This window comes from Bubalus kerabau, chromosome 17, assembly GCF_029407905.1.
Source record: "Bubalus kerabau isolate K-KA32 ecotype Philippines breed swamp buffalo chromosome 17, PCC_UOA_SB_1v2, whole genome shotgun sequence".
In the NCBI taxonomy this organism is placed as follows: Eukaryota; Metazoa; Chordata; class Mammalia; order Artiodactyla; family Bovidae; genus Bubalus; species Bubalus kerabau.
Window position 1 is genome coordinate 69214943 of NC_073640.1, and position 11632 is coordinate 69226574.

At 47.8% G+C, this 11632-nt stretch overlaps 2 protein-coding genes across 2 annotated transcripts in view; one reads left to right on the forward strand and one right to left on the reverse strand.

Moving 5' to 3' along the window:
* The window catches only part of PEG3 (paternally expressed 3), a 39692-nt gene extending 38517 nt beyond the window's left edge, over nucleotides 1-1175 (reverse strand). Inside the window, exon 1 of the mRNA XM_055553685.1 lies at nucleotides 1061-1175. The gene's annotated coding sequence lies outside the window, so the exon portion shown is untranslated. The remainder of the gene's footprint in view (nucleotides 1-1060) is intronic.
* On the forward strand, nucleotides 734-8159 carry LOC129630770 (uncharacterized). The gene is made up of 5 exons (XM_055551259.1): nucleotides 734-785; nucleotides 845-1214; nucleotides 1297-1504; nucleotides 1937-2043; nucleotides 7501-8159. Exons 1-5 carry the CDS (start codon nucleotides 734-736, stop codon nucleotides 7892-7894), a joined length of 1131 nt encoding a protein of 376 aa, XP_055407234.1. The 3' UTR covers nucleotides 7895-8159.
* Nucleotides 8160-11632: the final 3473 nt, after the last annotated feature.

Sequence of the window (11632 nt, forward strand, 5' to 3'; positions counted from 1 at the left end):
AGGGGTTGTGGGGGCAATGGCATTCCTATAGTGCCCAGTCAGCTGTCCTCACAAATTATCTAAACTCCCAGCAGAGCAGTTCTGAACCAAAACCATCTGACTTCCCAACTCTGGATAAAGAGACTTCAAACGCCTTATGGTAAGTTTAAGACGCCAGCCGCAAAATACCACATACTGTATCATTTCATTTTTATGAAACTTCCAGAAAAGGGACATCGAAAGAGACAAAGTAAACTCATGGTTCCTCGGTGGTAGGAGCCACCACTGACTGCAAATGGGCGGGACCGAATTTTGAGGGATGTTGGAAATGTTCTAAAGCCTGCAGCGGGGCCTGCACAACTCCTTAGAGAGGTGAAAGTCGCTCAGTTGTGTCCAACTCTTTGCGACCCCATGGATTATACAGTCCATGGAATTCTCCAGGCCAGAATACTGGAGGGGGTAGCCTTTCCCTTCTCCAGGGAATCTTCCCAACATAGCGATCGACCAGGTCTCCCGCTTTGCAGGCGGCTTCTTTACCAGCTGAGCCGCCAGGGAAGCCCGGCACAACTCCTTAATTGTACTTTAAAATAAAAGAAAAAAAAAGTTGAGTTGAACCCTTACAGTGGGTAAGTTTTAAGGTACGTAAATTTATGTCTCAAAAAAGCTGTTTAAAAGACAAGAGGCTGGCTGTTCCGATAACCGATTCCTAACCGAAGGCAGTTTCCTAGACTCAAAGCTTCCTCTATTCAAGTCAATGGTAGTCACGGGAAAGCCCAAATTCAGAGAAGACACGGGGTGGAACACAGGTAGGGAGCGGGCCCCGGACTTCAGGAGCTCTTCCTGGAAGGTTTCTCGCTGTTTTAAGAAACCTGGCGGAGAGGCTGGAGGTCGTCGGTGGGCCCGGCCAAGAAGCAGCCCCGCAGCAGGGAGAGGCAAAGGGAACTGAGGTTCTGCGGGAACCGCGGAACGCCTCATTCCCGACGGCCTGAGTCCAGCGCGAGGCCTGACGAGGACGCCCGGAGTCTCCACAAGGGAGGGAAAACCGACGTCCCGAGGGGCTCCACGACCCGAGCCCACCGACCTCGTAGCCCCGAACGGCCAGGATGGGGATGGATCGCCTCCCGCGACGGCTCAAGATGGTGCCCGGACCCTGAGGGCCCGCGCGCCTGCGCCCTGGACCGTCTTTGCCATTGGGCCCACGCCGGGGCGTCGGACTTTCCGCTGTTCTCCCTCCGGTGTGGACTAGTCGCCCCATCCCTCGGTAAAGAACGGACAGAAGAATCATGCCCTCCATTTACTGCGGCTTTAGAGTCGCAGGTCTCTAAACCTAGCCCGTGTCCCTGAGGAGAACCGGCAAGCGGCCCGGGAACAGGCGTCGCCCTGGTCAACGAGTCGGTACTTAGTGCGCAGGCGCGCCGCGCGGGGCGGCGCAAGGGCGCCTGGGAAACCGCCCGGAAAGCGAGTAGGGCCTTGCCCTCAAGGAGCTCTCACGGGAGCCGGGAGCCGCGAGAAAGCGACGGCGAGCGTGGGTATCCGCTAGCTCTACCCGAACCGTCCGTTGTAGACTTGCGGAAACGTGTTTCCAGACACAGTAGTTTTATATCATGTTCTAGACAATGAGTTCATCTTTTGTCAGTGAGTTTCAATTTTAGAATTCCATGAGGTTATATTTTGAATATTCACTATATTCTGGGAAGAGATTCCGTGACCAGAATGAAAACTCTAAGAGGGCAGGCACTTGTCAGTACAAGTACCCACTGCACCTGAAGGGTACCTGGCACAGAATGAATGCTCAATGAATAGTTTTCAGATCGCTGAAGTCTGTAAAAGAGCGTTTTTGTTGTTTTAGTCACTAAGTCGTGTCTGACTCTTGAAACCCTGTGGACTGGGTTTCCAGGCTCCTCTGTCCATGAGATTTCCCAGGCAAGAATACTGGAGTGGGGTTTTCCTTCTCCAGGGCATCTTCCCTCCCCAGGGATTGAACACGCGACTCCTGCATTGCCAGACTGAGCCACCTGGGAAGCTCTTAAAAGGGCATGCTGCACCAAAAGTTAAGAGTTCTTGGTAAGTGAACCAACCACTAGCTTGGCTGATAAAACCAAATATTCATTTGTTAAAAAGTAGTCTAGTGTGCGAAGTAGGGTTGCATGATATACCAAGTAAAATTACAGGATAACCCAGTTAAATTTGAGTTTTAAATAAATGACAGTTTTTTAGCGTTACTATTGTCCCATACTGGATTTTCTATATTTTATCTGGCGCCCTAGTGAGAAGGCGAGAAGGCAATATGTTAAGGTGGAGAGGGAAGATGATTTCATTCCTCCTAGAAAGAGAACTGGAGAAGAAAAAAAAAAAGACACCTGGAATTTATAAATAAATGCCTCCAGTTATGAAGCAGACCTAAGACTGTGCTTGAGAAACTTTGATTTAAAGTCCACCTAGCCCTGTGCTAAGGATGGTATTTACATTATCATAATTGAAATGTCCTCTGCAATAGGATAATTATTATTTTTATTCTACAAATGAAGAAAGAGGCTCAGAGATAGGAGGTGGCTTGCCCAAGTTGCCATATTTTCATTCAGTCACCCCAAAAATAGTTACTGAGAATATTTTAGTGTGCTGTTCTGGTATTTTTATTCCACACACAGGCTGCCTCCTGAACTTGAAAATTTTAGTTCTCTGCTCACTGCTTAGGCACCTTCTCCTTACACGCCAGCTGTTGTTTCCATGGTAACCGACCCTACTCTGCCTCTATTGCTAACTAGAGCTAAGAGCTCTTGAAGGGGAGCAAGAGGAACCAGTGAGTTAGTGTAACTGGCCTAAGGAATGGGAGGAGTGCCTGGAGCCCTAAAGCTGCCTCTTTCAGTGGTTTGTGCTAGATGCCTGTATGTGTTAAAATCTGTCTTTGGATGGGGTGTCTGCAAAAGAATAAAAAGTTGACCGTGTGAACCTCTGTAGACTCCATGGAGTCACAGACTGTCAGTTCATAAGCTGCTGCGAGCACCAGTCATATTAACATTTTGCATGCTTAATACTTATTAATTCATTTAGTCTTATCACTCAATCAGTAATGATCTGAAGAGAGCTGACTTCCTATGTGTGCTGAATGCTAAAGGTACTACTGCTATTAATACACTTATAGTCTCTACTGCTGGAGAGGCAATGGCACCCCACTCCAGTACTCTTGCCTGGAGAATCCCATGGACGGTGGAGCCTGGTGGGCTGCAGTCCATGGGGTCGCGGAGAGTCGGACACGACTGAGCGACTTCACTTTTCACTTGCATGCGTTGGGGAAGGAAATGGCAACCCACTCCAGTGTTCTTGCCTGGAGAATCCCAGGGACGGCGGAGCCCGGTGGACTGCTGTCTATGGGGTTGCACAGAGTCAGATACGACTGAAGCGACTTAGCAGCAGTAGCAGCAGCAGTCTCTACTGCCCTGTTCCTTAGAGTCCAGCAGGAGAGATACTTATTTGTTTATTTTTTATGATTTTTTAATTGACACATCTTTGATATACAACATTATGTTACAAGTATATGATCTAGTTATTCAGAATTTTTAAAAGTTATACTCCATTTATAGTTATTATAAAATATTGACTATATTCACTGTGTTATACAGTATATCCTTGTAGGTTAGTTTATACATAATAGTCTGTACCTCTTAATCCCCTGCCCCTATTTTTCCCTTCCCTGCTTCCCTCTCTCCTTTGGTAACCACTAATTCTTTCTCTACAAGTCTGGTTATTTGTTGTATTCACCAGTTTGTTATATTTTTTAGATTCCACATATAAGCAATATTATAGAGTATTAGTCTTTCTCTGTCTGACATTTCACTTAGCATAGTCCCTTCCAAGTCCATCCATGTTGTTGCAAATGGCAAAATTTCATTCTTTCTTATGGCTCAGTAGAGTTCCATTGTATATATGTAGCACATCTTCTTTATCCATTCCTCTGCCAATGGACACTTAGGTTGTTTCCATATCTTGGCTATTATAAATAGTGCTGCTGTGAACATTGAGGTACATGTACCTTTTCAAATTAGTGTTTTCATTTTTTTTTTCAGATATGTACCCAGGAGTGGAGTTGCTTAGTCAGATGGTAGTTCTGTTTTTAGTTTTTTTTTGAGAAACCTCTGTACTGTTTTCCGTAGTACCTGTACCAATTCACATTCCCACCAACAGTGTACCGAGTTCCCTTTTCCCGTATCCTCGCCAACATTTGTTTGTGTTGTTTTGTTATTTATTTGTTCCTTTTGTTATTTTGTTATTATTTATTTGTTCATCACTATATTCTGAGAGCCCATTATGTGTGAGACATATTAGAGTCTGGGAGAAACAGAGTGAGTTTAAAAAGTTAAACAAAATGCTGTGCTGCATGGAAATGAGCCTGATAGGGTTGAGGTCAGGTATTAAACAGATAATCAGAAGTGTGGCAGATATTTACGAAGTACCTACTGTGGTGCCAGGCACTATTTCAGACAAAGGGACTGCAGTAATGAACAAAATAGACTTTGTGTCTGTTCTCATGGAGTTTACATTATGGTGCAGAGAGAAGAAATATATGTAAATGAATCATTTAGTGTCTTTCATTTACAGCATTAGAGAAGGAAAATGGCAGCCCACCCCTGTATTCTTGCCTTGAGAAAATCCAGGGACAGAGAACCCTGGCAGGCTATAGTCCATGGAGTTGCAAAGAGCTGGATGTGACTTAGTGACTAAACAGCAGCAACAACAACAACAGTTACAAAATATTCAACTCAAATTGACTTAAATAAAAAGAATTTATTGGCCTAACTAATTGAAAATGCCAGAGATATAGGTGGTCTCCTCTATTTAGAAACATGATTTCTATTATTCTCGCAAATCTCTGTGGTTTTTCTGCCCAATATTCCCTCCCCCTGTTTCTTGCCACAGAAGCCTTCATTTTCTATGGCGATCTGGTGAGGGTTTGACCCAAGCCTTGTCAGACACTCTGTTCTGTTGCTGTGCCCACTGTGATTGGTTCGGGAATGAGCATGTGACTCCAGGTGAGGCATTCGGAGATACTCCTGGAATGATAGCTCTTTGCTAGGATGCTAAACTGGTCCTATCTGCCTGTTAGGGACAAAAGCAAGAGTCAGAGCCTCCCACTGCCTCTTCTGATATGTAGAGGGGATAAGGTATGTAATGGACTTAGCACAAAGTGGGCTCTCAGCAACTGTCAGCTAGCGTTGAGGGTGAGTTACAAAGGGACAGTGAGAAGAAAGTCTTTGAAGGGACCGGAAGCTCATGAGTTTGTAGACCACTTCAAAATAAAGTAAATCAGGAGGTTTCTTGGACTGCCTGTTGTTGTTCAGTCTCTAAGTCATGTCCGACTCTGTGACCCCATGGACTGCAGCACACAATACTTCCCTGTCCTTCACTATCTCCCAGAGTTTGCTCAAACTCATGTCCATTGAGTCAGTGATTCCATTTAACCATCTCATCCTCTGCCGCCCCCTTCTCTTCCTGCCCTCAATCATTCCCAGCATCAGGGTCTTTTCCAGTGAGTCAGCTCTTCAGATCAGGTGGCCAAAGTATTGGAGCTTCAGCATCAGTCCTGCCAATGAATATTCATGATTGATTTCCTTTAAGATGGACTGGTTTGATCTCCTTGCTGTCCAAGGGACTCTCAACCGTCTTCTCCAGCACCACAGTTCAAGAGCATGAATTCTTTGGTGCTCAGCCTTCTTTATGGTCCAATTTTCACACTCATATATGACTGCTGGAAAAACCATAGCTCTGACTATGTGCACCTTTGCTGGCAAAGTGATGTCTCTGCTTTATCATAGGTTTATCATAGCTTTTCTTCCAAGAAGGAAGCATCTCTTAATTTCATGGCTGCAGTCACTGTCAGCAATGATTTTGGAGCCCAAGAAAATAAAATGTGCCACTGTTTCCATTTTTCCCCTCCATGTATAAGTGCTATCATGTAATACTTGTATTTCTCTGACTTATTTTGCTTGATATGACTGATCATCTCTAGGTCCATCCATGTTGCTACAAATGGCATTATTTCTTCTTTTTAATGGCAGAGTAATATTCCATTGTATATATGCACCACACCTTTACCCATTCATCTGTCAGTGGACACTTAGATTGCTTCCATGTCTTGGCTGTTATGAGTAGTGCTTCTGTGAACATTGGGGTGCATGGATCTTTTCAAATTAGGGTTTTTGTCTTTTCCAGGTATACGCCCAGGGGTAGGATTGCTGGATCAAATGGTAGCTGTTTTTAGTTTTTTAAGGGATCGCCATACTGTTCTCAATCATGGCTGCACCAAATTACATTCCCACAAACAGTTTAGGAGGGTTCCTTTCTCTCCACAACCCCCCAGCATTTATTGTTCGTGGACTTCTTGATTATGGCCATTCTGACCTGTGTCAGGTGGTACTGCATTGTACTTTTGATTTGCATTTCTCTAATAATTAGTGTTATTGAATGTCTCTTCATGTGCCTGTTGGCCATATATATCTCCTTTGGGGGAAGTGTCTAGGTCTTCTGCCCATTTTTTTGATTTTTTTTTTGTTGTTGTTTTTTGATAATTGAGTTGTAAGCTGTTTGTATGCTTTGAAAAGTAAGCCCATATCAGTTGCATCATTTGCAGGTATCTTCTCCCATTCTGTAAGTTGTCTTTTTGTTCTGTTTATGGTTTCCTTTGCTGTGCAAAAGCTTTTAAGTTTGATTAAGGCCTATTTGTTTATTTTTGCTTCTATTTCTTTCACCTTGGGAGACTGATCTAAGAAAATACTCCTACAGTTTATGTGAATGACTGTTTTGCCTGTGTTTTCCATTAAAATGAAAATCTGACTGTCTTCCTCTACTGAAATCCTCAAAAAGAGTCCTACAGCTTTTTTGCTGAAGCCCCGGCTCCTCACCAAGGCTTTCATGGAGTGGAGACGCCAGGTTCTTTTTGGAAGGTCCATGGGGTGGCATTTGGCTTAAAAATAGGTGAACGCAGGATGTGGCTGAATATGTCTGGAAGCTCCACTGGCATCACTGTATGAATGACTGCATCATATTACTATTCAAAAACCAGTGTTCCTCAATATATACTTATGTTTTGGAGGGTGTGTGCATGCGCCATTATGCGCGTGTGAGTATAGACATAGCGAGGTGACAAACAATCACACTGAAACTTGGGCTTCCCTGGTTTCTCAGTGGTAGAGAACCCGCCTGCCAATGCAGGTGTCAGGAGTTCAGCCCCTGATGTGGGAAGCTCCCCCACACTGCAGTGCACCAGGCTTCCCTGTCCTTCACTATCTCTTGGAGCTTGCTCAAATTCATTTCCCTTGAGTTGGTGATGCCCATCCAAGCATCTCATCCTCTGTCGTCCCCTTCTCCTCCTGCTCTCAATCTTTCCCAGCATCCCAGCCTTTTCCAATGACTTGGTTCTTCGCATCAGGTAGTCAAAGTACTGGAGCTTCAACTTCAGCATCAGTGCTTCCAGTGAATATTCAGGGTTGATTTCCTTTAGGATTGACTGATTTTATCTCCCTACAGTCCAAGGGACTCTCAAGAGTCTTCTCCAACACCACAGTTCAAAAGCATCAATTTTTTGGTGCTCAGCCCCCTTTATGAGCAGTTCAGATCATCTTCCTTTTCTTATGGAGCTGACAGTCTTGGGGACCACCACCATGCTGCAAGTGGAGTGTTGGAGAGTTCCCACAAGCTTTGGAAAAGACAGCCAGAGAAGCAGGCCGCCAACCAGCATCCGTTAGAAACCCGTTCAGCTGCTCCACAGTGGCTCGCCTCAGCAAACGTGCTTTTGCAAGCCAAACAATCCATGTCAGCGCTCTACCCTGCAAACTCAGCCAGTGAAAGAGCCCATCAAGGGTGGACTCACTCTGGTAAACACGCCTCCGGGTGCCAGCCAGTCAGCAGGGATCTCACTTGAGAGACCACAGTCCTACAGATGGCATGAAGCTGTTGATGCCTCCAAAGGTCTGCCACCCTCCCAACGCCAAATCCTGCATGAGGTCAGTCCACCGAGGACAGAGACGGCCTGACTAGCAGAGCTCTCCCTCCTTAGGGGAAAAAATAAATCTGGCACTGTCCTTTTATTTATTTTTTTACCTTTTTGTTTTGTATTGGGTGTAGCTGCTTAACAATGTTGTGATAATTTCAAGTGGATAGCAAAGGGACTCAGCCATCCATACATATGGACCCACTCTCCCCCAAACTCCCCTGCCATTCAGGCCACCACATAACCCTGAGCAGAGTTCCCTGTGCTGTAGAGCACGTCCTTGTTGCTTATCTATTTGAAATATAGCCGTGTGTACATATCCATCCCAAACTCCCTAAGAATCCCTTCCCCTTGCAACTGTAAGTTCATTCTCAAAATCTGTGAGTCGCTTTCTGTTTTGTAATAAGTGTATTTGCATCATTTCTTTCTAAGTTCCACATATAAGGGGTGTCGTATGATATTTCTCCTTCTCTGTCTGACTTCACTCAGTATGGCACTCTCTAGGTCCGTCCGTGTTGCTGCATTATTCCCTTCTTTTAAGGGCTGGGTGATACTCCACTGTATGTATGCGCACAGCTTCTTTGTCTGTCCTCTGTCGATGGACATCTAGGTCGCGCCCATGTCTCAGCTACTGTCCGCAGCGCTGTAGTAAGCCTTGGGGAAGCGCTGTGCTTCTATCTGGGGCGTTAAGTTGTGTGAGGGTGCTAGGACCACCGCAACACGGAGCACAGGCCAGGGGGCTGAAACAAGAGCAGCGTGTTGTCTCACGACCCTGCAGGCCATAAATCTGGGATGAGGGTGTCGGGGGTGCAGGTCTCTCCCGCGGCCCCTCTCCGTGGCGTCAGACGGCCACCGTCTCCCAGTAACCTCGCACGGTCTTCACTGCGCGTGTCCAGACTCTGTCCTCTTATGAGCGTGCTGATGGTTGGATTAGGGCCCGCTCTGATGACCGGTCGCACCTTACTTTAACTATCTGCAGACTGAAAAGACTAAATCTAGACTATCTGAAGACAGAAAAGCCTATATCCAAGCTCAGGCACAGTCTGAGCTCCTGGGGGGCCTCGAGGGATCAGGACTTCAGTGAATGAATTTAGAGGGCATAGAGTTCAGCTCATAACAGTGTAGTAGTCTCGCTTGGCTATTTTTGTTTTGTATTATTTCTTTTTAAAGATTTTTTGATGTGGACCATCGGTCTTCCCTGGCCCCAGTGGTAAAGAATCTGCCTGCAGTGCAGGAGACGTTGAGTTCAATCCTTGGATCAGGAAGATTCCCTGAAGAGCAGAATGGCAACCCACTCCAGTATTCTGGCCTGGGAAATGCTGTAGGCAGAGGATCCTGGCTGGCTACAGTCCATGGGGTTGCAACAGCCAGAAACAACCGAGAGACTCAACCACCACTGTTAAAATCTTTATTGAGTTTGTTACAGTTTTGCTTCTGTTTTATGTTTTGGTTTTTGGGGCCATGAGTCATGTGGGATCTCAGTTTCCCACCCTGGGATCAAACTCTCACTCCCTGCATCATAAGCTGAGGTCTTAACCACTGGACTGCCAAGGAAGTCCCCGCACTGTGCGGTGTTTTGTTTTTTTTCTTTCTTTTTAAATATTTCTTTTGTACCAGGGTAGAGCCACTCAGCAGACAGTGCTGTGACAGTCTGAGGTGAGCGTGACGGGCTCAGCCGCGCATGCCCACGTGTGCGCTCCCCCACCGAGCCCCACGCCCACCCGGGCCTCCCGTGCTGTGGCAGGGCAGTGCACGGCCACACGTGTGGGGACAGGTGGCATCTGCCTCCCAAGCTCTCTGTGCTCCCCCGGGCGAGTCTCTTTCTTCCGCTGGGACACACGGAGCCCTTCTTGGCCCTGGGTTTTGGACATAGGCCATGAGTTCTCCGAGTGCGCACAAGTTCTCTCCCTCCTGGAATGCCCCCTCCCCGCACCCCCACCCCACCCACCCAGTCTGCCTCGCTCAGGGAATCCAGAGTTCCACTCCACTGGAGACACTCGGCCACACTCCAGCCTCTGCCTCTGGGTGTTAATTAGCGCCGGGAAGCTGGGGTCATTTCTCGCCACACATCCCTGTGCTCCCAGTTGGAAAGGAACGACCCACGTGGCGAATCTCACAGGACTGGAATCAGCAAGCGCCCAGCACATCTCATGCATTTAGGGGCCCAGGTTGGGGTGAGGGACTCTCCCAAAGTCTAGGGAGGCAGTAGAAAACTCGGTCATCAAGACGTGTAATGTTTTTCCTTTATTTTTTTAAAAAATATTTTTAAAAATGTGGACCATTCCTAAAGTCTTCATTGAATTTGTTACAGTATTGTGTCTGTTTATGTTTTGGGGTTTTCGGGCCACGAGGCACGTGGGGGTCTTAGCTCCTCGACCAGGGATCGAACCCTCGCCCCCCGCATTGGATGGCGAGGTCCTCACCTCAGGACTGCCAGTGCATGCCTGCTAAGCCACTCCAGTCATGTCCCACTATTTGTGGCCCTGTGGACTGCAGCCCGCCAGGCTCCTCTATCCGTGGGATCCTCCAGGCAGGAATACTGGAGTGGGTTGCCATGCCCTCCTCTGGGGGATCTTCCTGACCCAGACATCAAACCCATGTCTCTTACGTCTCCCGCACTGGCGGGCAGGTTCTTTACCACTGGCACCATGCAGATGTCCTAAATGTGTAACATTTTTTAAAAGATTGACTTGTGGCCGTGCTGTCTCCGCCGTGGTGTGGGCTTTCTCTGGCTGCAGCGAGCGGGGCTACTCTGCAGTCGCGGCGCTCGGCCTTCTCACTGCAGGGGCTCCTCTTGCTGTGGAGAACAGGCTCAAGGGTGCACGGGCTCAGTGCTGTGCTGCACAGACTTGGTAGCCCTGAGGCATATGGGATCTTCCCAGAGCAGGGATCAAACCTGTGACCCCTGCATTGGCAGCCAGATTCTCAACCACTAGACCACCAGGAAAGCCCCCAAATATATAATATTTTAACAATACGTTTTTAAAAAAATCACAATGAATGCAAAGCAGTCAGCGATGAAGAACTCCTGTTGGGATTTGCCGCGTCTGAGGCCTGCTTTAGGATAGCCGCAGGTGACATAGCGAAAGGGGCCTGCTGGAGGGATCTGTTCCTGCCCATCTCCAATCTTCGGCCAAATCTGCCTCCAGGGCCCCCAGTCCTTTCTCAGGAGGGGAGCTGGGGGAGGAGAGGAGCAGAAACGCCTCTGAGCCGCTCCCAGGCTGGTTCCAGCCGGCCTGGCGACCCTTCCTTGGAAGGAGTTGACCTCTCATTCTCAGGGAGCAAGGCCTTGGCTAGTCATTAACCTGCAAAGTATCTGGGAGCCCAGGCCACCCAGATCCTTCTCTTTGTGGGTGGAAGTGCCTCTCGCGGTCATAAGGCAGAAGCACGAGCCTCTCCCGTGGACAGTCTCCAGACAGCACAGGCCGCAGGGTCTGCGGGTCACGCCCCGTCCATCTGCAGGCCTCCTCCCAGTCCCCTCCTTGGCTGCCCCACCCTCATCTTCCCCCTGGCTTACGCCCCTGGTCTCCTGAGGGCACCCCCACTCCCATTCCTGCCCTCCCACCCTCCGGTCAATCCCCCACATAATTGAGATTTTACCATTCCTGGTACTTCCCCGGTGGCCCAGTGGTTAGGACTTTGCCTTCCGATGCAAGGGTGCAGGTCTCA

Coding starts and splice junctions, on each gene's coding strand:
- LOC129630770 (XM_055551259.1), top strand. CDS start 734: ATGGTAGTCACGGGAAAGCCCAAATTCAGAGAAGACACGGGGTGGAAC. Junction 1,215..1,296: donor TTTCCGCTGTTCTCCCTCCG/GTGTGGACTAGT, acceptor TTAGAGTCGCAG/GTCTCTAAACCTAGCCCGTG. Junction 1,505..1,936: donor GCGAGAAAGCGACGGCGAGC/GTGGGTATCCGC, acceptor TTCCTTCTCCAG/GGCATCTTCCCTCCCCAGGG.